General features: G+C 42.4%; 1 protein-coding gene across 3 annotated transcripts in view; it reads right to left on the bottom strand.

Annotated features, from left to right (window-relative positions):
* The window catches only part of LOC128473970 (cyclic AMP-dependent transcription factor ATF-7-like), a 34,120-nt gene extending 9,505 nt beyond the window's left edge, over window positions 1-24,615 (bottom strand). For 2 of the 3 annotated variants that reach the window (XM_053456193.1, XM_053456195.1), the window contains exons 1-2: window positions 24,487-24,615; window positions 13,387-13,442 (exon numbers count right to left, since the gene is read on the bottom strand). In XM_053456193.1, coding sequence (XP_053312168.1) covers window positions 13,387-13,434 — 48 coding nt within the window. In that variant the 5' untranslated portion in view covers window positions 13,435-13,442; window positions 24,487-24,615. Of the gene's footprint in view, window positions 1-13,386; window positions 13,443-18,231; window positions 18,322-24,486 lie in introns of those variants that run through there. The other variant, XM_053456194.1, reaches the window with a different exon arrangement.
* Between the last annotated feature and the right edge of the window lie 775 nt (window positions 24,616-25,390).

The following is a 25,390-nucleotide window of genomic DNA, read 5'->3' as shown; positions in this document are numbered from 1 at the left end:
ATATGAACACAAACATTCTGCATTCTTTCTAGTAATAAACACTTAAACATATCAGCAATATCATAAGAAACACCCTTATCCTATATTGCTAGTCAAATTAACATTGGGATTTGTTTTGCATGGATTCCTCCGCATTTCACTTCATGCAAATCAACACATGATAAAAATTAAATAAAAATAAGAAAAAGATTTATAAAACAAGCTTCAGGCACGAGCACGGACAGGGGTCACTGGGGATTTGGTTCACTAGCGGAACTTGACAGCTGAGGAGCTACGGCTGAATGCTCAGGAAGTGTACATAGGTACCCGTTTCAATGTACGGTATTTAAGCAGCGAACCAAAAATGGATGCATGCATTGATTCACAGGCGGCAAACTGCATTGCAGTCTACTCCAAGCAGCCTCCAGTGTGCATTTATAGTAATAGGAGGGGCTGGAGCGTTCCTTCAAAAGGGATAATCCAGCCATCATATACCCTTTAATACATAAAGGCCCCCTTTTGCAGAATCTCCCCATATCCATTTGCCCCTTGCAGCTATTTTCTGTGTGTAAGATATGGCCGGCTCAACAGAACGCCAGAAAGTATATATGTGATATACTTTCCACCAGTCAGCTTCAGAGTTGGCTCAGCGCATGTTGTTGGATGGGGGTCTAAGGAGACCCCCCAATGCACGTGGCGAAGGCACTCCCACTGATTCAAATGGGAGCGCTTTCCTGCCACCTGTTGGCTGCTTCAAAGAGCCAATCAGTGGTGAGAACCGTCGGACCATAGAATAGGCGGGTGGCTTCTTCCCTAGGCAAGCACTTTTATTTATTTTTGTATTTAAAGAATGCATATTAAATTACTCACAAAGTACTCCAATATGCATTTTTCTTTAGTGGGGCTGTTTAAACAAAAGGAACAGTTTTGAAGTGAAAACACCAAGCTAAAAAAAAAAAAAAAAAATTCTGTGCATACCATGCGCAGCAATACAAAAAGCAGAACGGAAAGAGACCGCAAATTCAATACAACAAACAAGGAAAAAATACATGACAATTAGGTGTGGAACACCCAAGAGAAATACATAGAAAGCCCATGGAAAAGGAAACGTACAATTAGAAAGTGATGCAAAACAGAGCGTGGAAGAAAAGCCTGTCTGCAATTCTTGAATGTTCCTGCAGACCGTTTAAAGAGGGAGCTGCTGACACCTAACAGCTTCTGTCTGCGATGAGCGGAAATGTAGGCAATTATATAATATATAACTCAAGTGGAGTAACTTCATGTGTGTATCAAGGCATAATATAGTCCAATCTCAAGCAAAGCCATTCCGTTCTATAAACATGTGATCCAAAATGATTCTATGGATTGTACAAAGCTTCGGAATTTTCATCACTGAAAACTTTTCTTATTTGACAAATACTTAATGATGTCATTTTAATGGTAGATGACACTTAAAGATGACACAGTGAATAAACTCCCCGTTCAATTCCATGGGGATATCTTCATATCGCATCATTTTTACTTTTATCACAATATTGGTCACATAAGCGTGACTGACCGTGGCTTGAGGTGGAATCAGTGAATGTCATTCAGTAATAACGAGATGGTGTAGGCGATATCTTCTTTTTCAGGCAAAATTCTGTATTTTTAACGGGTCGCAGCATCGAGCTCCATGCTTTAATGCTGTACACCACTGAGGGGCACTGGCGTGAAGACACTATTACATTAATAAACGTACCGTATTTGCTCAATTATAAGACGAGGTGTTTTCCAGAGCAAATAGGTCTGACTATGAGACTAAGATCCAGATCCCCCACAGCGATGCAGGGGACCTGGATCCTCCTGTGTTATGCCCCCCCCCCCCACTTACCGGTGCTTCTGAGTCACTGGTGCTTAGTCCGGGCAGCGTGTAGAGCTCTACGCGATTCTACACGCTGCCCAGACTAAGCACCGGGGACTCAGAAGCACTGGTAAGTTTGGAGGAGGGAGGGGGAGTGTTAAAATGGGGGGGGGGGGGCATAAGGCATTTCTGGAGGCAGTGCTCTGTGAAATGCCTTTTAACCCCCTTAATGCCACTCTGCCTCCAGAAATGCCTTTTAACCCTCTATACGCCACTATTCCTCCTGAAATGCCTTATACCTCCCTATATGCCACTCTGCCCCATAATATGCCTTTTAACCCCCTAAGTGCCAGAGTGGCATATAGGGGTATAAGGCAAATCGGGAGGCAGAGTGGGCACATAGGGGGTCAAAAGCCATATCATGGGGCACAGTGGCATTTAGAGGGTTAAAAGGCATATCATGGGGCACAGTGGCATATAGGGGGTATAAGGCATTTCTGGGGCAGAGTGGCAATTCTGGGCGCAGATGTGCATAACTGGGGGGGCAGGTTGGAAAACAAAAAGGAAATAAAAATAGGGCTGCAACTAACGATTATTTTAATAATCGATTAGTTGGCCGATTATTTTTTCGATTAATCGATTAATCGGATAAAAAAAATGAATGTAAATTTTTTATTTATTTAAAATAATTTACTAAACAAATGATGTTAAATACAATCAGCAGAATAAAAAAACTTTGATAATACATTTCTTGTCTTTATTTCCCAACCAGCCCCCCAATATATGCACATTTGAGCCCAGGCTTGCTACGCTGCCTCCCAGACATGCCACGCTGCCTACCACATATACCACACCACGCTGCCTCCCACATCTGCCACTCCACGCTGCCTCCCACATATGCCACTCCATGCTGCCTCCCACATCTGCCACGCCACGCTGCCTCCCACATCTGCCACTCCACTCTACCCCCCCATGCCACTGTGCCTGATACGCCTTATACCCCCTGAAACACCACTCCATCCTCCCCAGACATGCCACCCTGCCCTCCCCACATATGCCACGCCATGCTGCCTCCCACATCTGCCACTCCACAATGCCTCCCACATATGCCACGCTGCCTCCCACATCTGCCACTCCACGCTGCCTCCCACATCTGCCACTCCACGCTGCCTCCCACATCTGCCACTGTGCCTGATACGCCTTATATCCCCTGATACCCCACTCCATCCTCCCCAGACATGCCACCCTGCCTCCCAGACATGCCACTTCTCTACCCCCAGATATGCCTTATACACCCTGATACACCACTCCGTCCTCCCCAGACATGCCACACTGCCCTCCCCACATATGCCTTATATAATGTATATGCCTTATACCCCCAGATATGTCACTTCACTGCCCCCAGGATTTAGATTCCCCTAAATTAACCCTAAACTCCCCATTAACCATAACTGCCCCTAAATTAACCCTTAACACCCCCTTAACCACAGCATCCCCTAAATTAACCCTAAAGACCCCATTAACCACAGCATCCCCTAAATTAACCCTAAACACACCATTAACCACAACTGCCTCAAATTAACCCCAAACACTCCATTAACCACAGCTGCTCCTAAATTAACCCTAAACACCCTATTAACATAACTGCCCCTAAATTAACCCTAAACACCCAATTAACCATAACTGCCCCTAGATTAACCCTAAACACCCCACTAATCATAACTGCCCCTAAATTAACCCCCACCTCCCCTAACTTTCAGTAGTCCAAATATATATATATATATATATATATATTACATACATATATACACATATATATATATATATATATATATACACACACATACACATTATATATATATATATATATATACACATATACTTACAGTTAGATGAGTGTCACAGCCATGTGGTTCTGGCCTGGAGAAGGAAGGGGCGGGGCCAGTTGTCACAGTGATTACAGGGAGGGGGAGTAAGTAGGAGCTGCTGCTGTGAGACGGTGAGTCAGACTAAACGGATTATATAATGAGGGGGATTTTTCAGAGCGTTTGCTCTGAAAAAACCCTCATTTTATAATCGATAATAATCGATTCAACTAATCGATAATGAAATTCGTTGCCAACGAATTTCATTATCGATTATTATCGATTTTATCGATTAGTTGTTGCAGCCCTAAATAAAAACAAAATATTTTTCTCAATCATAGCTTTTATTAACAAACAATTGTTCACATAGTTTACATGAATTAACATTTACTGGTAAAACTTTTTGTCCTATAGGGTCGTCTTTTATTCAGGCTTTTTCTTTTTTTCATAAATTAATATTCAGATTCTGGGGGGTCGTCTTATAATCGAGCTGGGGGTCGTCTTATAAAACAAAAAGGCACACGTTACTTGACTACAGTGTATAAATGCAAACCAATAGATTAGTCCAGCAGCTGGACATCAACGGTTCATATCAATGTAGTAGGATATAAAGGCTTATAATAATACGCTCACAGGGGTGGAAAAAGCCTCAACTCACACTTACACGCAAGCAGACATACCTGTAATTAAAACCTTAAAGTATCTAAGGCTCGTGTATAATAATTTGCAATTCTAAGGACACTTGGCAGCTAAGTGGATGAAACACACAGCACAGCCCTGAATGTGGATTTATTCAGTAGAATACCATAAAAAACTTTAATTAAAACGTTTCTACAATGAGAGAAAACATTCATGCGCTTTAATGCTCCTGTTTCGTAGGGTTACGGATTAGCCAACTAGTTGATTCATAAAAGTTGTGACTTGCTTCACCTGCCTGTCATTCTGCAGGAATACGCTTCCAGCCCAGCTGTCTCTCTACCTGTGCCCTTGGTTAGACAGCTGGGAGGTCTGTTTGCCGTGTGACTCACGTTTCCTGGAGTCGTATAGCCGTGAGGCCCTGGGTAGCTGAATCAATTCTGTGGCATCTGGGGTGGAAGAGGAAGGCGGGGGGGGGCTTTTGTAAACTACGCTACAAATTACATGTTACATTTTGTTATGAAACGCAGAAAAAGAATTTGACGTTGTAAGAACCATTCAGCACATCGAGTCTGCTGTAAGTACCTTAATAAAAATGGTACATACCACTAAATAATGATATACATTATTTTCCATTCTACCCTTGCAAAACACTCATTTAACCCTTTCTTCACTGTGGCGTTTTCTGCCCAAAAACCTTTTTTTAAGGGCAGATCTTAATACATTTTTTTTAGATGTACAGTCCAATATTTAGTACGAATAATAAATACAAATTTTGGGGGGGAAAAGGTTTTTTTTTTTTTGCGCAGTTCAGTTGACCAAAAAAAATATATATTATTGTCTTGAATTTGAAAAAAAACCCAACATGCAAAGCTTTTTCTTTTGTTTATTGGAAGTTACAGGGCACAAAATGTAACACACTCGTTCCCTTTTCCAAACTTGAAATTTTCAAATTTTATTTTGCGAGGTCTCATTTGGAACCATTTAACAGCTCACCAGATCAACATACCCTCACAAAATGACATTTTTGGAAAGAACACAACCCAGGGCATATCACTAGGTTATTTCTTTTTTAATTTATTGGCACTTTTATTTAACCTTTAACTTAAGGGGCTTTTTTTCTTTTTTAGTTATCAAACTTTTGAGGCTCCCGATCGGTCACTCTTTACGTGAACGGAGCATCACATTGATAGAGGAAGTGCAAGACTTCTGGCATTGGTTAATAGCAGTTCCTGTGAATTTTTTCCTTTTAATTATTTTTAATTTGTTCATTTTACTCCATTCATAATGGAAGTCCTGCTTGACCCCGATGTAGGGGATCATGAATGGCGGTTGCAGAACTGAAAAAACACAGGTAGAGGTGCGTGTGGGAGCTTTCCTCAGGACATTCCATGCCATCACGATGCTTTATTCATAACTGTATAAAACATCATTATTAAAATGCTGGCAAAGACCCCTGTTAATGAATACATTCCCTACTGCATTTCGAACACAGGGACTCAATATGTACCTCTAACGCCAGAGTGCCAGGCAGCCCTTAAACAGGCACACATCAAGCCCCCCCCCGTGCCAGCCCGGTAACGTGTTTGTGATGAGGTGTGTTGCTATGCATGTGTTTTAATACACATCTGTCAGAAGTAAATCTGTTTCCTTCACTTAACGCTGGTTCTATGGCTCCATCTGTGGATAATTTAAGAGCCCCCCCCATGTGGTACAGCATCTTTCATATGTATTCTTTAAAATGGGGGGGGGACAACTCAAAACAATGAATGACTTTTGGTGGTCTGCATCTCCCATGGTCCAATGATCGGGAGCACTGATCGCGTATGAGCACATTCCAGTGCTGGAGCCGACAGGTGGTAAGAATACAACGTCTCAGGCGGTATGTTTGACCAATCACAATGCATTCACAAAACAAACGTAAAGGGATCACACAGCTGTCATATGTACTGTATTAAAAAGCATGGCTGGGGTGTCCCTTTAACGCCACTTACCATTCATTCAAGGTCATACACCGAATTACATCCTAACCCAAAAGGCTCTCCTTGAAGAGCTATAAATATCCTGGGCAGGAATAACACTTTCCTAGCGGGTAAGAACAATTTAACGCAGCTTGAGGTTGCCTTATATCTGCTCATCGTACAATACTTCCCTGCGTGCCACACAAGCATTTTCCCGATTGCTTTAGTGCATTTAGCGTCCTACGCCGGAGCCAACATCTCTCATCAAATGGAAATTCATAGAGAATGATAAAGAAGTCATGCCTTACCGGGTAACTTGTCACAACATGTATAATGGCTGCTAAGATAGGAATGAGCATGTAACATTTTAATGTGTAAAACTATCATTTGGGTAAAGAAAGAGGGAGAGAAAAAAAATTGAGGAGCAATAGAGGTTTTTCTGTTTTTCTTTCTAATCATAAAAAATACTACATTGAATTTTTATTTATGAAAAACTTTCATCCAAGTTACTATGCTAAATCAGAATGTTTTTTTTTTTTTTATCAATTCTGACAACCACAATGGTGTACTAAATAAATTGACTTTTTTTTAATACATGGTGTTGACGAGTTATTAGGAAGCAGCAGAACTAAACATTATAAAAAAAAAAAAAAAAAAAAAACATTACAGAAGACAGAACTTTATTATAAGTATTGTGGGCATAATCTTCACATATTCTGACATAGCAGGTGCTTTACAAAACGTTAACAAAAACAGCAGGCCATGTTTTCCATCACACCATCTCATTTTCTTAGTTCTCAGCAGCACTTTCTGGTTGTTTTTTTTCCAGATAATATTTTTTTGTGAAAAAGCTTATTCTGACTTTAGCAGTTTTCCCTGATCTTCTCCTCTCTATCCATTAACAAAAGAGAATAAAGAAAGCACAAGGGCTTTTTATAGCCAGTAACATGTCGCTTTTATACCATTGAGGACTTGCCAAGCCAGCACCATCGTGTTCTTCCATGTGCCTCTGATGGCATATCCTGGAACTCAGCTATGAGGACACGGAAGGGGCGGCAGGCCACATCGCCCTGGGCCATGTTGTACAGTATTACTCCAGTAAAAGCGCGCCCCAATTAGTTTCGTGTTTTACTCTTCAGCTGATCACGATGCCCTTGCTATCTTACTGGAGGTCTTTACAGGACAATGAGAGCAGCGCAGGCTTGAAGCTCCTCACAGCTGGACACGCTTGTTCTGCAGGGCTGAAGGTGTCTGCGCCCAATTCTGGAGTCTGTCCAGCTTGAAATAGTGATGCCCGGCAAGGTCACACTGTGTCTGTTCAATGCTATTTGCCAGAAGTTTCCCCCACCTGAGGTGTGACTTGTGCACAAATGAGAAATGGAAGAGTGGCGAGACTTTATGGGAAGACTCGGGGATGTGACCAGGCTTGCCAGCTCTAATAGCAGCTGATGTTATAAAAAACACTGGCTGCTGTGTACGGAAAGCAGACACATATACACAACCGAGATGCTGCTTTGTGTATCAGACCCCTGCTCCAGCAGCTAAACCCCCCCAAAAGTAGAATGATAGGGGTCAATAAATAATAAAAAAAAAGCAACACCAATACGAAAATTATAGCCAATACCCACCTTCATGAGACCTTTTTTCAAATGCAGACATATATATACAAATACTTCAATGCTTGCATACTTTTAATAACCAATACTGGGTTAAAATGCAGTGTGGTCCTTGGTAAGAAATATAGCCATGAAAAACAACATAGGACTCGTCAAACTCGTCGTACTGTGATGTAGAGGCCGGTTAAGCGATATATTGCCATATAGTTCGAAAGAATCCCTAATATTTATGCCTCAGATAGGTGTGTTTTTTGAATAGTATTCGCTGGGTATGCGCTGAATTCTTGCTTTGTTTTTTTGAATACTGGAAGTATAGATTAAGATTTTCCTTTATCATTTGTGAGCAAAAACAAATGTTTCACTAGGAGAGAAGTAGTATGTTCCAGAGGAGGCAAAGCACCATAACATGAAATCTAAGCCAAAGGGCCAGAGATTTATATACAACGCACTAAAGTATCGCTTCAGATGGTAGTAAATAAGTGTAATAGGGTTACAGCAGCTGTGGTAGATGTTAATGAAAGGAAAGTCATCTAAGCATGAATGCCAACGGTCCAAAAAGTTTTACAGCAGTAAGAACAATGGCAGGATAGATAGGCAAAAACGACATGCAGTAGCCAACCGCACGTTTTGCTGCCACACGTGCAACTGGTTGCTTCTCCTGTGATTATAGTGAGAGTTTTAGTATTCTACAAATATTCGCCCGTTCTCCCGATGTTCTTCGTATCCCTTTTTTTTGGTCGTCTGACTGTTTTCTAGCCCAGTCTTCCTTAGTATAGCAGGGGTTAATAGGGGAATCCATAGGATCACACCAGGATTTAAAGGTCGTAAGAAAGACTGGTCGCTGACGGGGCTCGTCTGGCATCATCCAACGAAAGGCAGCTCCTCTTCATTGGATGAAGGGACCAGGGAGATTAGCTAGGAGATATTTAGGGATTTTGCCTTAACTAATAGGCTAGCCTAGTATATGCGAAGACAAAAACAGTTTCTCCATGTTGTGCATCTCTGTGTTTATTCGTTATTCGGTTAGAACAACGAGAACGTTAAACATCCGTGTTAGTTTTCATGTCCTCCTTAATATGAATACACAAGTCTAGTAAGAAGTATACATGCTAACGTTTCTTTGTTCAAGTGGAAGCAGTCTTGAGTGTTGTTAAATTAGACAGAAGTCTCACTATCTAACTCCAATATATAGCTATATTGTGCGTGTGTGTGTATATACACACACACACGAGTGCAGCAAAATTATTTGGGAGTCCATGAAAAATGCACTCCAATCGGCATTAAAACCTAAAAATACAATTCTGTGGAGTAGACGGTTCTTCTGAAGCACATAAAGGCGGAAGCATCTTGTAACTTAGTTTCCTAAACATGCAGCTTGAATAAAGGATGCTATTTTTATATTTGTTATACAGAGAATTGGTTGTTCCACTGTCTGGGGAAAGTTTCCTTTTGCAGTAAAAACACACTTTCTGAAATGAAGTAAAAGCACAATTTTCATTTTATTTTTAATAGGACATTTATATTCATCTGAAAATGATCTTATCCTCATTTACTTGAAATCGCAAGCAATGTGGAAAGCTTGGCCTTTTCATTTATAGATTTTTTTATAGATAAATTTAACATGTTTGCCTTCTAAAGTATATACTATACACGCCAAATACAGGCTGTGATTAACATTAACGTAATTTAAAAAAAGTGTATTAAGCCTTTATTATATTTTCACTATTTGCTTTTTTTGTGTTAGCATTCGTCTCTGCTCCTGGTCCCTTACAGACTAAAGACATATCACTGGCCTGAATAAGTTGACTGCTTTGGGGTACCAACGTAAATGAGAAACATTAATTATCGGAGAACAGACAAAATGTTGAACCATATATAGCTACACAGATCAGTTATTAGGTAAAGTGGCAAATTTGGAGCAATCGTCAGCCGCTTGCTAGTGGTCGTTAGCGTGACAGCTGTACAACAATGTACGATAATGCTACAGAGGCTCACGAGAAGCCACTCAGGTCGCTAAACCCAAAAATGAAAATAAATTCATTTTACGGTATGCCTCCATTATAAACATATCAGTTTCACAAGCCATTGACGTACTTAGCAGAGACCCATACAGTTGGCATTGGCTAAAAATACACTAATTCCGTTGAACAGAATTTCCTCCATAGATACAAAACACTAACACTTTGCAATATATAATATATACTATATATATATATATATATATATATAATTCTTAAAGGAGAACTCACTAAAAAGTTTTGTAAGTATCAGATTAAAATATTTGATAGTTTTGTAAATAAGCTTCTTTGTCACCTATACTTTACATGGATTCACCACATTACAGAAGCAAAAATAATTTCTGCAAAATGTCTGAACGTGAAAGTTACAGTTTCAGTGGGAAGCAATAACACTTTGGAAAAACAGCGTGTGAAAAGCCACTAGAACACCGATGATATTACCAAGAACAAACAACACAAGTGCATGAATCATGCTGCTTATATAGAAGGGACTAGGACATGTTTCACAACACAACCAGTAAATCTGTATCAGTGTTCACTCGCTCTCAATGCCCTCTCGGCCAATTACACTTCCATTACTAGAAAGTCCTACATATCAGAAGGAACGTTTTCAAACCCAAAGACCGCAAGAATGCTAAGACTTATTGTTTCCCCGGGTCAATTATATTTCAGAGATTAGTTTCTGCCGGGACGAGCGGGATCGGGACAAGGTCTCGCCTTGGGGATGTTCCCAGGGTAGAGAGAAGCAGGAAAATCGGAAGGTTTTACAGCGCGATATAATTGCTTGGAAGCAAAACCTTCAGCTGTCTTTTTAAACGCGTTTGCTGAAGGGAGTATTTATGTGCCTCCGAATGTTATGGAGTCAAAATGATTGCGTTTCCTCAAGGTAACTTCTTAATGAGTTGAGGCTGGGTAGGCGATGTTTGCTGAGCACATAACTTATACTGAATGAACATCGTTCCGTCTTACTTCTTCCCGTGTTGGATTTTATTCCCTCAAGGTTCGTAACAAATTAGTCTGGAAACGCCTTTGTCAAAGCAAACAGGGTTAATACAGAGTAGTTAGAAAAAAGCAGCATGACGGCTCGCTTCTTATTAAGAGAAAGAGCCAAGTAACAAGATAGGAAGCGACAATGAATGCACACAGAGTATACGAGGCTATATACCAGCCACGGACCGTATCTCGATGAGAGAACAATCCAGGATGTTCTTGAAATGAACGACTACTGGAAATCTTGCGGGATTATTTGCTCTCATGAATTCACTGTCGCTTTGCCAAAGGGGTTAATTGAGGTACAGATTGCTTTTAAGATCCGAGCTAGAGCTAGCTAGTGATCGGAGTGCCAGATCCAAAAATAACAGCAAGAGGAGACATAGCAACCATAAGATGTTTATATCACCATTCAACACTAGCCTCCTCCAGGGACAAGTGATCGTGATGTTCCAGGCTATCGACACTTTCAAATGCCTATGGCCCAGGCTTCTTGAACACAACCATCGAGTCTTAAATCCAATGACATGTCTTACACTCACACTTATTTTTTGCATGGCTGAACCTGAGATTATGAACTTTAAATACCAAATAAAAGGCATACCACGCACTCTTACAAAAGGTGTATGTGCTCTCATTAGCAAAAGGAGTGCATACACACTAAGATCATATGCGCCCATATAGATAAACAAAACCCCAAATGACATGGGGTCACAATACATTCAAATTATAATGGCTTTAGTTTTTCAAACAAAAGGAAAATCTTCCCATTAACCCTCTGGGACGTTTTACGCGAGAACTACTGATGCAATATGAAGAAATGAGACTCTGTAGAGCTTCTAATCACAAATTAAACATGAGATCATATACAGTGTACGGGGCAGTGCATTCGGCAGCAAAATCAGAGATATATACACCTGAATAGAAGAAAATATCCCCCTTGCTCGTCTCACGTAGTAAAGCATCCCGTTGTAAGATGAGCTTCTATGTGGTGATATCAGGTATATTTCTCTTAACAAGTCTTTAACAATAGGGTTTATCAGCTTTTTCTTCCCCGCCTGTCGACTGATATATGTTACTATAATGTCAGCCTGTCTGTAAGTACTTTCCATTCAAACTATGAGAAAAACGAAGGACCGCTCCGGACATGGCTTTCATCTCCAGAACATTTGGCGGGCAGCTTCCTGACACGTCCAGATGCTTCAGCTTCAAAACAAGCACAGAAGGTTTCGCCAGCAACGTGCGTCACTAAACCATAAAGCGCTCTCGTGGATGACGCAGACCAGGTATCTCAGTTCTTGAAGGCAGGTTTCCATTATACATTGGAATCTCTACTTATTCTCAACGAACCATCCATGCGGCTCTCGGGGCTTCCCGAAACGTATGCGTTCCTGAAGCAGACTGCTTGGTGACGGCTTCTTAGGAACGGATGTGAATTCTATCAAAGGACCAGCACACCATAAATCAGCAACAGTGAAAAGCAGCAGCTGATCTGACGCAACAGAACAATTATTCGGTTTAAACCAAAACAGATTACACACAGTACATTAAAAACGTAGCGGAGAAAGACCCTGGCAGAAGTCCTGGTCGGCATGTCCGTCGCACACACCTTTACCAAGGGAACATTCAAAATGTATCTTTTCTCCAGAGGTACTTAACATTTCACATCAATGCAATATATTGCTTTCCAGGTTAAGACCCATATTACACAGCATGGTTGGGGAACTCCTTTTGTGTTATTACAACTGTATACAAACGATATGTAACGTCTTCTTCCAAGGATTAAACTTCATATTGTTTACGTGTAATGAATATACTATCAGGCCTGCCTATAATCAAATGCTTGTATTCCATGGCAAGCAGTGAAATCGTCCATGATCGGTAATCACACTGGAATTTATTCAATGAACGGAATATTTAGGCCACCTGAAACACTTCCCCTCACCGACTCCTCTTTACATTTTGGGGTGAGGGCACCGCTGGCCCTACACAACAATAAGCAGGGCGAGAGGTGATTTACGTACAATAACAGAAGACGCGTGGACTTCTTTCTGCAAGGTGCGCTCACAATGGTTGGTCTTTCATCAACACACAAATATCAAAGTTGAAGTATTTCAACTCATTGCAACTCACAGCGTATGTTCAGAATGTATTTACAGTCATGCGGATATACTTACACTTTATTATTTCAATAATAATACATTTTCACCTGTCTATTCAGACATTTCATACTCCTAATCAAACACCAGATTCTCCAAATCCCATCACAATACATACATTTATATGAGCCACTACCAAATAACGCACTTTCCATTTTAAAGATCACACTTATGGTACTTTTTTTTTCTTCCTAAACTTACTGAAGATTCATACCGCTTTGCCGTACGCTCGTGTGAGAACCCATTTGCTTTGTTGGCTATTTGGCCAACACAGTCTGTTTCAATATAACCCGTCCCAGAAATTTAACAAAATTGGCCTTACCTGCCCACAGCCAGGGGCGCTGCACACAAAAGGGCGATCGTCTCCCATTACTCTTCCTGCAAAATTAAAAATAACATTTCAATCTGAACGTGGACCTTTAGACACTTTTCATTGTAATCTTGCTTTACGTTTTAATAACCATTCCTCAAAACAATAGATCAGTATGAAAAGGCAAGAAGATAGGGGGAGAAAAACACACAATGCAAATGGTCAATACAATGCACTGACTTTTGTTTACTTTTATTTTGATTTAGATGCATGTATATTCACTAACCGGCCATTGCAGGTGATATTTCAATGCATTATAAAGGGCTAACCCAAGTGAGATTCTCCAGCGTGAACGACCAGGCCAGCCCTACATGATGCGAAGTTGAGTTGATGAGAGGACTTTCCGGAGGTCTCCATAAAACTACATAACATGAATGGACAGACACAAAGCTATCCTGAATCTAACAGAAGATCAAGGACTGATTAAGACAAGAGTCTTACATCAGGACAAATGAGCAGATCCGGTGGGACAAACGGCCCCTACCTGCGGTCAAATCCTATGCAACGCCAACCTGGCCCTTCTTGCATGCCAAGTCCATACATCACGCAGCAAACTTCATGATCTGTATAGAAAGGCGCATGTGTGGGATCATACATGGCGCGTCTCCTTTCACAAGGAGAGGTACCCCGATCCACAGCAGGATCACGGCGCACAGATGCTTATTCTTACTAATAGCAAAGGGAGCAGCCACGGACTTATTACTCTTAATGTAGCCAGTGTAATATTAGCACACTTCAATACAAACACCAGAATGTTCCATAATTACCAATTTAAAATATCGTATAATTGCACTTAAACAGCAAAGCTGCAATGACACGTCTCTGAAATAAACATGGGAGATACGATCAGCGCTCACATTCCCAGAGGTCGAGTGCGGCTGCGATGGGACTTGGGACTCCGGCTGGGAGCAGTTCCGTGATAAGAAGAGCCGGCCTAGTCACGACTGTCTCAGGTCATTTACAGTAGAGCGGCCCCCTGAAACACACCGAACTTCTTATCATTTCCCCCAAATTAGGCACCTTGGGCATGCAGGAATAATAGCAATAAAAGTTCACGTCCTTCTGCAGACTGTTACTGCGTTGTAGTATTAGTGATGATATTATTAAAGGAGTCTGCACTGTGAAGTACAAAGTATCTCCAGGTTTTTATTTGGTGACAGATTCACAAAGTTCTAATTTGCGAGTTTGTTTTTCATACCAAGAGTAATCAACTGTTTAGAATCAGGAATGGGGGGGAAAAGAAATATGCAAGATTTGGACCAAAACGCGTTCAACAATTACGTGTTCACAATCTGACTATCGCAGCTCTAACGGATCCTCCAGACCAAGTCGCTCTGACTTGGAAAATGGCCGATGAACCGAGCCGCTAGCGGGAGGAATGTATTTTTCCCGTCACGCTTCATTTACAAATAATAATAATAAAAAGATACACATGGAAGGCTTACAATTTTTAAATACATTCACTGTCTCAAACCCTTTCCCCGGAAATGCTTCAGTAGCAAAGCCTGTGAGAGGCGGCTTATTCAACCTCGACACAAAAAGTTGCACAGCCCATGTGAGCCGCTAACGTGTCGGCCATTTACTATTCCCCGTCAACGTAATCAAACTGGTTCTACTACACGCATTCTTTATGTTACGACGGAGATCAGAAAGCATCTCCTGGGGATAACTGGTCCCATCACAGTGGATTCTTTTTTATATACACTGGTAACATATTTATAAAGCGTTCCAATAATAAAGCGCTGTTTTCCTTTTTAACAAATTTCTAGTTTTTTTGCATAATCTGTTTTCGGACAGCTACATATTCGCCATTTGTATGCAATCTATAGCATCTTTATCTCAGCCCAATCTCCTAAACAGATCCTCGGACTCCTTATCTTACTGTCTGCGATAAACAATACGGCGTTTCATTCCCAGTCACCCAGCCAGACACTCGGTGGCCGGAGTCTTTAAGTCTTTAAAGTGGGGGTGCGGCCTATATTCGGGGTCTAGCGCCCAACACCCGTCCCGGGCGCCGGGCAGGCAGCGGGGTTAGGATACAGATCCCCCGCAGCGGAGCAGGGGACCTGTATCCTACTGTCTGATACGCTCAGACAGCCTACCCTGCCAGCACTTCTCACGGGGGGGGGGGGGGTGCCGGCACGGGAGGTTGTCTAAGCGTCCGCACGATACAGTTTACACCCCCCCCCCCGACTTGCCAGAGAAGACTCCGGGTGTCTTGCGGAGCTGGCGGAAGACATCTACGTAATACGCGTATACAACTTCCGATGCCGGTTGTATACGCGATTTGCATAGATGTCCCCCGGGAGTCTGCTCTGGTAAGTCGGGGGGGGGACAGAGTGGCAGCGTATCTCGGGGGGGGGGGGTTTAGAAAAAAAAACACCAAACTTTTAGGGTGCGGCCTATATACGGGGGCGGCCTATATCCGAGCCAATACGGTGTGTATATATATATATATATATATATATATATATATATATATATATATATATATATATATATATATATATATATATATGTGTAATTATTATTTACACCCCTCCAAGAACAGCAGCCCATGTGTTATGCATGAGTGAAAAAGGTAGTCTGTGGTGGTTATTGCACACTGTGTGGTATATTTTTTAATGGCTTCTTTTATTACACCATTAAACAAAGCAGCTAATAAATCCCGGCAGTTATAATATCCCAATTCAGCACAGGTTTGGGATCGGCGCTACCGAAATGCGAAAATAAACAAATCCCAAAGAAACGCAGAAAAGCCAGAGTGGACACAGAAGTTAAAGCGGTGGGAATAAGTAGGAGCCGCTGGTATTTGTAAGCGGCGCGCGTGAAAGGGTAACGTGCCGGGAGCTCTCTTGCGCGGTGTGTTTTCTTATGTCGCGCACAGCGGATGTAGCCCTTTGCTGTGCAAACTAAACAAACGAAAGAAACGCGGCGCTGTATCGCCGAAGCGGAGACCTACCCTCCTTCCTGAAATGGGACTAGGTCCGCTCGGCAGCGTTCTATAAAATAAACACATTAAAACCTGTTCCATCTTGTTCGGCAGCCAGGATTCCACCCCAGAAAGACACAAAAGGTGATGGCTGCAGAGCCACACAAAGCTGGAGTGTTAGCACGAAAAGCTTGGACTTTTTCACGTTTCCTATTCCGAGGCTGCTGTTAAAACAACAGAGTCCCACCGGCTTGGCACCGGGCCGGCCTGGGAGAGGCAAAGTCAACTGTGGAATGCAAGGGGGAGAAAAAAGAGAGAGAAAACACACAGACGGGCTTTCTGAATTTTCTTTTTTTAGGTTCCTAGGAACTGCTAGAATTCTGTGCAGATGAAACGGGGTAATCAAAGAATGAAGAGAAAATGTCAGTTATTATATACACTTCTCCTATTTCCATGGATGAAAACTACAGTCAATGTATTTAAAAAAATTGAAACAAGGTATAAAGTTACTATAGCAAGTCCACCACGGAGAAGAAAAAAAAAAAAGTTTCACACAAATATGTATGAAACCCTCATTAACTCTTTCATTGGAAAAACCAGAAGCCTCCCAGATCAGACAGGGAGAAGGAAAAGGAAGGGATACGGTTTTATTTTTTTTTAATAAACTGAACAAAATAAAACAGATAATATAATATTTAATACTACAGTGAAACTTTTTATTGTTGGTTGAGACACTCAAGCCATTATATGCTCTTTGATTTTGGGGTGGTCTTGAGGGGTTCTGTAGAATCCCCTATATCCATTTCCTCCTCTCCCCGAGCCCCAGCTTGAAAAGAACTACCCCCTACTGCCCGTCCCCACGCGGTACACTTATCACCGGTCAGCTCCAGCACTGGTTCTTGCAACGTACTTTAATGTTTATTGTCTATTGAGGGTGATTTACAGGCATACCCCACATTAACACACACAACGGTGGCCAGAGTACGTACGTAACAAAAATGTCCGTAACGTGAAGCACTGCCTTTTCTTCGTTTATCAATGCATGCGCTGCACGGCAGCCGTCAGGTCATTTCCCCACAAAATGCCCAAAAGCCGTTGGCAAGACGAAGGGACATACTGGATATTCTGCGTCTGTTCTCGGGAAGCGAGTATGTAAACAGGGGATTGGATGTGCCGCGACTATGTCCTTAAAGCGGGGTATGTCTGTACAATGCAACAAAACCCAAAACAAATGCAACACAAATGTGCTTTTCAAATTCAGCGCCACGGATCTGGGAACATTCCTCAGCTCCCATGACTCACAGCCACGTAGCCCTTCCTGTACATCGCCTGAAGACTGCTCAGGACTCAACCGAATGGTACATCTGCTAAAGTATTACCGTCATTCATTAATACGGCATAAGGCCCCTTCTCTCTTACTTTGTGTTGCATTTTACACCCAAACTTAGGGCATTTCTAGCTATATATAATACACACACACACATATATATAATACACACACACATTATATAAGTGTGTGTGTGTAATACAATACACACACATATATAATACATACATACATACATATATACACACACACATATATATATATATATATATATATATATATATATATATAATCCTTTAAAAACAAAAACAGCACTGTTATTTGAAAGCTCAATTTCATGTGAATTATCTGATAAAGAAATACTTAAAGCTTCACATTATGTACTGATTTTTTGTATGTACACACAGAACTGCGCACACGCACACACTAAACACACACACTAAAAACAGACGTGGGCTGCGAAGCACAGCTGACATGTATCTGACCAACACACTTAATAGGTGTTAAGAGCACACGAGGCTTTGAGAAGAGTTCTTACCTGCAGTCAATAGCTGGGATTGTAAAGCTCATACTCTCTCCCACTAGTCTCGCTGTTCCCCCCACGTCTGTGTAGGAGAGCTCCGCACCGCCGCTGCCCACTCAGTTATGCTGCTTTGGCTACAGTCTAGACGGAGTGTGGGAGGGGAACTCGCTGCTACACGGGGCTCAGATCCCGCTGCATGCAAACCTGGCATCCCACAGCCAGTCTCATTAAATCAAACCTGTAGCAAAAGAGTACAGCCGCTAAACCCCAACGCAGCGTTATTCCACACCAAATAACCATTTCATTATCATTATTTCAATGGACTTATATAGCTCCACCATACTCCATAGCGCTGCACAGGAGATAACAAGCAGCGGCATTCTGGACAGAAACAAAAGGTGATCAAATGAGCTTGCAATCTAGGTGGAGGTAAAAGTGTAAAAGTCTTAGGCGGACCAAACATTTTTTAAATAAATGATATTACTAGATGTACATACGAACAGACTGAATAAGTGGGTAAAGCGGGAGACTCCAGACAGTAGGAGTGAGGATAAGAAATGCGGGAGGAGGGGAATCACTTGTGAGCGGATAAGACCCTCTTGATCAGGGAAGCCTAAGAGATTTTTGTTAAAGAACCGAAGACCAGGAGAGAGTATGATGAGCCAGGACAGCACATAACGTAGGATCGCGGCAGCTTTTGCATAAAATAATGTTCTTGCCACCTGGCTTCTTAATTGTATCTATAGATATGATCAAGAAACAACAAACACACCTGGGAAGCACAACTAAACCTCATCCGCCCAGCTTTTGCTGTTCATCTATGAAGGTTTTGCAGGCCGGCGCGGTGAGATCCGTGCCCGAGCGCCATCGCTGAAATTCTGTATTCTCAGCTCTAAAAAACAAAATATAAATTTGCAAAGCGGCCGATGACGGCTCGGGGCACATGCTAAATCCCATCAGCTTTAACCCCCCCACACTCTTCTATCCAGGCCGGGGCGCTCAAAATAGAATTCCCACAACTGTTCCTTACAGCTCAGCTATTTTTCTGCCGGCATTAAACACATCCTGAGGAAAACCGCTCTTTTTCTCAGTAAGACCTGTTGTGTTGCTGCCAGCATTGAGCTTTTTTTTCTTCTCGAAGCGTTCTTTAGTATATCCTTCTGGTCATCGCTCAGATGAAATGGTTACGAAAACAAAAACAAAACGCGTTGGCACTTAAAGGGCACTTTAGCCATCATAGGAACTTTAATCCATATAACTGACAGGTCGCTTTAAATGAAAATAGCCTCCCCTTTGTCTGTCCCCATACACTAACATGGCGCCATATGACCAATGCTGGTTTGGCGAATGTCATGGGGGATCTAATGAGGAAGACAACGGGCTGGCCAGGTGGACCGAAAAGTTCTTATCTGCCGTCAAATTCTATGTTTCTTTAATATCGTTTTTTATTTTGGTCAGGTTGTCATTACACGGATTCATTAACATTTGGCAAATTTCATTGTACTGTAAGCCCTGATGATAAGCAGAGGTCCCCGTGTAGGACAAGGAGAAGACCATGAAAGGCCCTGGCTGGAGGGCAATTGCTCCTTTCTGCTACATGCCCTGCTCCAGCTCTCCCAGTCAAATAGTCCTTTACACCTTATTCCATGGAATATATTCCTATTGTCCAAAAAGGTTTATCAAACATCAGGAAATTTATGTTGGCCTGGAAAAATAATAATAATCACACGTTTCTACAGCTTCCCACAGACAAAGCGTCATTTTGTGACACAAGATGTTAAAGAAGGTTCTTCAGTAGCTTGAACATTGTCTAGACTCCCTTTTTTTATGGGATGATAAAACTGAGGAAATACCAGAACTTTTAAACCCAAATGCATTTGTGGATAGGGGAATAAGTGGACAAGCAAGGCCAGCATAACGAGTGGGTTCTTTAGGTTGCTGTATGTTTGTTACACCTAAATAGCATCGTCCAACGCTGACACAAAACAAAATATTCTCAAATGAATTAATCACAAGGAAATAATGTCTATCACCCTGCTCGGACATTTGGTTTTCACGATGCAGAATACGTCAGCAAAGGTTTTAGCCCAATAAGCCTTAAGAATCACTAAACAAATTAGACCAATTAAAAGCCAATCATGCAAAGTCTCAGCATAAAGCCCATCCTTAATTGATCTTTCAACAATTTTTATTGTTTTTCAGGTTATAAAAAGAGGAGCGTCATATCATGGTACAAAAATACAACCCCCCCCCCACAACAGTGATGTATTGGCTTACTTTGTGCAATACGATTACACAGAGTACGTAGCACAATAAAAACAGGCCCATATACACATTGCATAGAAAAATCAGTGTCGTTTATTGCCGTGAACCTTCATGAGAAGTTACTTCTTAAGACAGGGTACCAATCGTGCACACGGTCAACACAACCCCAAGAAAAATATACAATAAAACTAAATAAAGCTCTGCTGAGGAACAAAGTAACGCTTCTGCCCAGATGCCTCTATTATAGGCAGAAATGACACAACACTGTCTCTTCCCGGTGGTTTTACGGTATATACGGAGCATACGGAGAGGTTTGCAGATATCACGGCACAAGATTTTTAGGGATGAGCTTCTGAAAGTGAAAAGGACTTTTAGGTGTTATTGTCCATCACAGGCCACCATGCTTCACGTCTTTTTCCTATTAGTGGAACACGTCTTCTCCATCCCTCACACTCAGAACATATCTGCCTTTATCAGGTTTCTCAGTGGTTTATATAGTAAGCATCACATACTTTTTTTTCTATGCATTTCATTTATATGAAACATATTTTACACGAAACTGATGTTGAAGAGCCGGGAGTACTGAGCCCAGATTGCTTTACCCAGAAACAGACTGTGTGTGTATACAAACACACACATATACATACATTATATATGTTGTATATTTTTGGGGAATGTTGCTGAATATAAATTGTGTTATTTTTCCAGCAGCGGCCTCTATTTTGCAAAAAAAAAAATCATAAGCGAAATTATAAAAAACAGAAATTCAAAAAGATTTTACAACATATTAACACTAACAGTGTCCTACATATATTAATAGTGTTTAAAAGACTACTTATCGTGGAGACAAAGTGTATATTGTGTCCGTACACCAAACATGGAGAAGGGGAATCAAAGTTTAACAAATAGATAGAAAGAAACTATTCCTTGGTCATGAAGGGGCACTTTAAGGAAGTATATCTGCATTTCTGTTTCTACTACAATATAGATGCCACTGGCACAAGCTTCGATACAGACAAAAAAAACTATTCTGGTGCGAAGTATGAAAGGCAGCCTTATTTCCATAGCAATCGACAGAATGGTTGAAGCAGCAAGACCCCTGGCTATGGTGATAAGACCACTTTTCAAGAGTTCAATAAATAGCACCCAATTCATTCAAAGGCAAAGCTCCGCAACAAACTCCCTTTCAACATCAGCAAACGTACAGCGAACTAACGACCATCACGACACCCACTTCTACGCCAAAATCACAAGAAAACATACCAGAAATCAACGCTTCCCACACCTGCCAGTGGAGAAGAGAAAAGAATAAAATATAAAGGCAGCTTCCAAAAAACATCCATGGTTTCTCAAATGCAACCCAAGGATTCAGCGTCTCACCGGTGGGATCACTTACCTGTAACGACCACTTTCCACAGCATGGACGTGGAACAAATGGAACAAACATATATATATATATTTAACAGATTTGCAGATAAAAGCAAGCAGTACACATCAAAAAGTCTCTAAATGTGTTCCATGTGTTTGTGTTCCTCTTTCTTACGATTAGGGTAGAATATTTCAAAGCTGACGCGTTTCGCACACACAGAGGCTTCCTCGGAGGCAAGTTAATGAAGATTCCTCGCAGATGAACTCGGCACAAGGGAAAGAGAGGATTCCCAGCCGTATAAAGAATTCAGAGACTTCTTCTGATATATGCGCACTGCTTGCTTTTACAGGAAAATGTGTTTCATACTGCATATGTTCCACGGTCATGCTGCGGAAAGTGGTTGTTACAAATAAGCGCTCCCACCTGTGAGATCTGCAGAGAAAACATGTTAGTTCTTATTTCATACGAGCCGGGAGGCGAGGTGTTCCAAACAATGCTTTGGTCTACGACTAGACCTTGTGTACATCACTAAAGATTTACAAATGAGGAGGCTGCGACCAACATTACTCCGTATGCCACCTACTGTTACACGTAAGACCTCAATGAAACAAAGAATACGTACGTATAAAGTATATTTACAAAGAAGAATCCTTACAGTGATTGATCTTAAACAGCAGCACTTGAATCATGTTTTGTTACATCCTACATTACTTTCACATAGGGATTGTTATTCCTCCCTTAATTCAAAATGTGTCTGTACAGAGGCATTGTGGTCTATGGGTCCCAAATACTCATGGACCACATAAGAAAAAAAAGTAAAGAAAAGCAGATTTAGCTGTTTTAGGAAGTTGATACAAGTAACAAGAACAGTGTGAGAACAGAATAACATAACCAAGAGCACCAAAAGGTAACCTTCTACAACAGCATCCCAGTGGGCAAACAATTCACACTCACATGTGTCCCTTTAAATACACACGGATCGCATACTTATGTCACAGACAAAGATACAGGAAAGGAGCCGCCTACCATCACCTTTGATACACATGATAGCCAACTGTCACCGTATACACTTGGTTTTCCCTGTAAATGCATAGCGGGATCTAGATCTCTATACCGTTGGTGATTTTCCCAGATCCTTGGCTTGCAGGAGATGGGTTTGGCTGAATGCATCTCCCGCTTGCAGCATGCATATACATGAGGGGGGTGCAAAAGTTTGGACAGTTAATACTAGATTCGGGGAGACACGTAAATGCTCAACAACCAGATCTTGGCCTCAAGCTATAAGTAATGCATTAATCATCATCAGCATTCACGTAAAAGCTTCGCGCACAGAACCTAAAAACCGTAATAAACAGATTTACACAAAACAGTCACATTTTAGAATAAGTCCATAATCGTAGTGCCCAAACTCTCAATACGATTTCATTGCGACGGCTTTTAATACAGAGAGATACTCGAGTTGTAACAGTCTTCGTGTAACAGGGGATGACAAAGCACAAAGCCTGGGTAAAGCCTACAGCCGGAGCCAGACGAAGAAGAAGCAGACACAAGCGCAACCTTCACAGCGAGGGGCAGGGAGACAGGCACAAACCTGGATGGGGGAGACCTGTGCAAACAGGCAGAACATCACTTAACGGGCAGGTGGAAATTGGCTTAGGAAGGCACACCCTAGGACGGGCGAGAGGGCTCAGGCAGGCATTACCCCTTTACCCGAATCGAGTAAAGACTCAATTGGGGGCTTTATGCCTTTCTCCTGCATGTTTAAATTCCCTCACTGTATTAACCTCTCCACTTCCAACTGTTCCACTTATCTACTACCCATCTCAGTAAAGTAAGACTTCATTACATGTGAGTAAGTGGTCAGCGGCTAGCAGTCCCCAGTGAGCGGGGCAGCAGCTCTGTGTGAGCCGTGGGTGGGATGGCAGCATGGTGGCAAACAAGTAGACACAGGTGGTCTGGGTATGGTGGTCTGGGTGAGACAGAAGGGGGCTGTGAAAGCAGGTAGTCTGTGAAGGGGATTCTAGCTTAGTGATGGCAGGCATCCTCACACAATGGGGTGATACAGCAGGCGATCAACAGGCAGTCTGGGCTGAGAGAGGGAACAGCACAGTGGCCAGAAGGCAATCAGAACACAGAACGCACAATAGCAATCTCGGCAAGGAAGAATAACTTGGCACAACTGATTAGAATGGAGCTTTTCCGTCCAGGAGGAGAGGGTGGGAGCAGACAAGCAGCAATGAGAACTTTGTTAGGGGTTAAAGAGGCAGTCGAGTTGGGGGTTACAGCCTGACCGAAAGGCTATTAGACGGGCTGGCACGGGTCACACAGGGATGCACTTTGACTAGCTGGAAACACTAAAGCTATGTAAGTCGGGTGGGTACAGTCTGTCCCAGGCCATGTCTCACTCTCCCACTCTGCCATTGGCTCTTATGCCTGTCACTCTATGACAGGTACCTTAACCATTGGTTTAAATAGTCCTAACTCTGCCCTTTGCCTAGAAGGGGGCGGCTCCCCAACTTGGGCCCTCTCTTACACTCTTGGGTATTAAGGGCGTGGTAGTGCAGAGACAGTAGGGGTGGAAGTCGGTGTGTATGTACGCCGCGGATAAAGTGTCCTCCGCCCCCCGCGTTTCTCACCGCTTTTGACGGTCCGGCGCCTCTGTCCCGTGCCGTTCGCCTCAGCCAGCTACCGTGAGCAGCGCACGAGCGCCCCGAGCCTACGCTCTCGCGAGAGCAACCTGGGCGGTGCTCACGCCTGCCCCGTGACGTACGAGCCTGCCAGCTGACTGTCAGCGGATCGAGGCGTGGCCTGAGACAAAGATGCAGTGGCGGGGCCAGGCTGCGTTGGGTGTGATGGGCAGGCAAGCGCTCTATAGGCGCAGAGCGAACCCTGCAGTCTGTAGTGAACAAATGCATACATTTCTTATATAACACAACTAATAATGAAATGTGTCACCTGGTGAAAATGTATAATATAATAGAAATACATAGCCTCCGCAGGCTAAAGTATACAGACCAGTGAAAAAAATAAATTATGACCGATACAAACTTTATGGGGACAATGCCATGGGCGATATAATATATCCATATATGTCTTGAAATGTCTTTAACCATACCTTCTGTAATTATTTGGAGCAGGCCCACACTCACTGACAGGCCACTGGGCAAATGCTGGGTGGTGGTTGTTGCAATTAATTAGTCCGAGGCCCACTTGCTGCAGAAACGTTGCGCCATATAGCCAGAAAGTATCTGCATGCGTGATTTAGTAGCCACTCAGCTGAAATTGGGCCCCGTAATTGCCAGGTGGCCTGAAGGGCCAGAAACTTACCGATACAGATACAGGTTAGACTGCTCTCTAGATAAGTGCAGCCACAGGTGCGTGAGTATAAGAGGTAAAAAACCGTTGAGTATCCATTTGGACCACCAGTCACCCCCGGTGCCAGGTCACGCTAATCATCCTCAGTCCGGCCCTTGCTCATATAGCAGCCTGTGTCAAGCCCTGCATAGAGAGAGGCTGGAGAGTGCCAGAGTATCATGGGTT

This window comes from Spea bombifrons, chromosome 2, assembly GCF_027358695.1.
Source record: "Spea bombifrons isolate aSpeBom1 chromosome 2, aSpeBom1.2.pri, whole genome shotgun sequence".
Taxonomy (NCBI): Eukaryota; Metazoa; Chordata; class Amphibia; order Anura; family Pelobatidae; genus Spea; species Spea bombifrons.
Note: the sequence above shows the minus strand (reverse complement) of the source record. Positions and strands in the feature narration are given on the sequence as shown.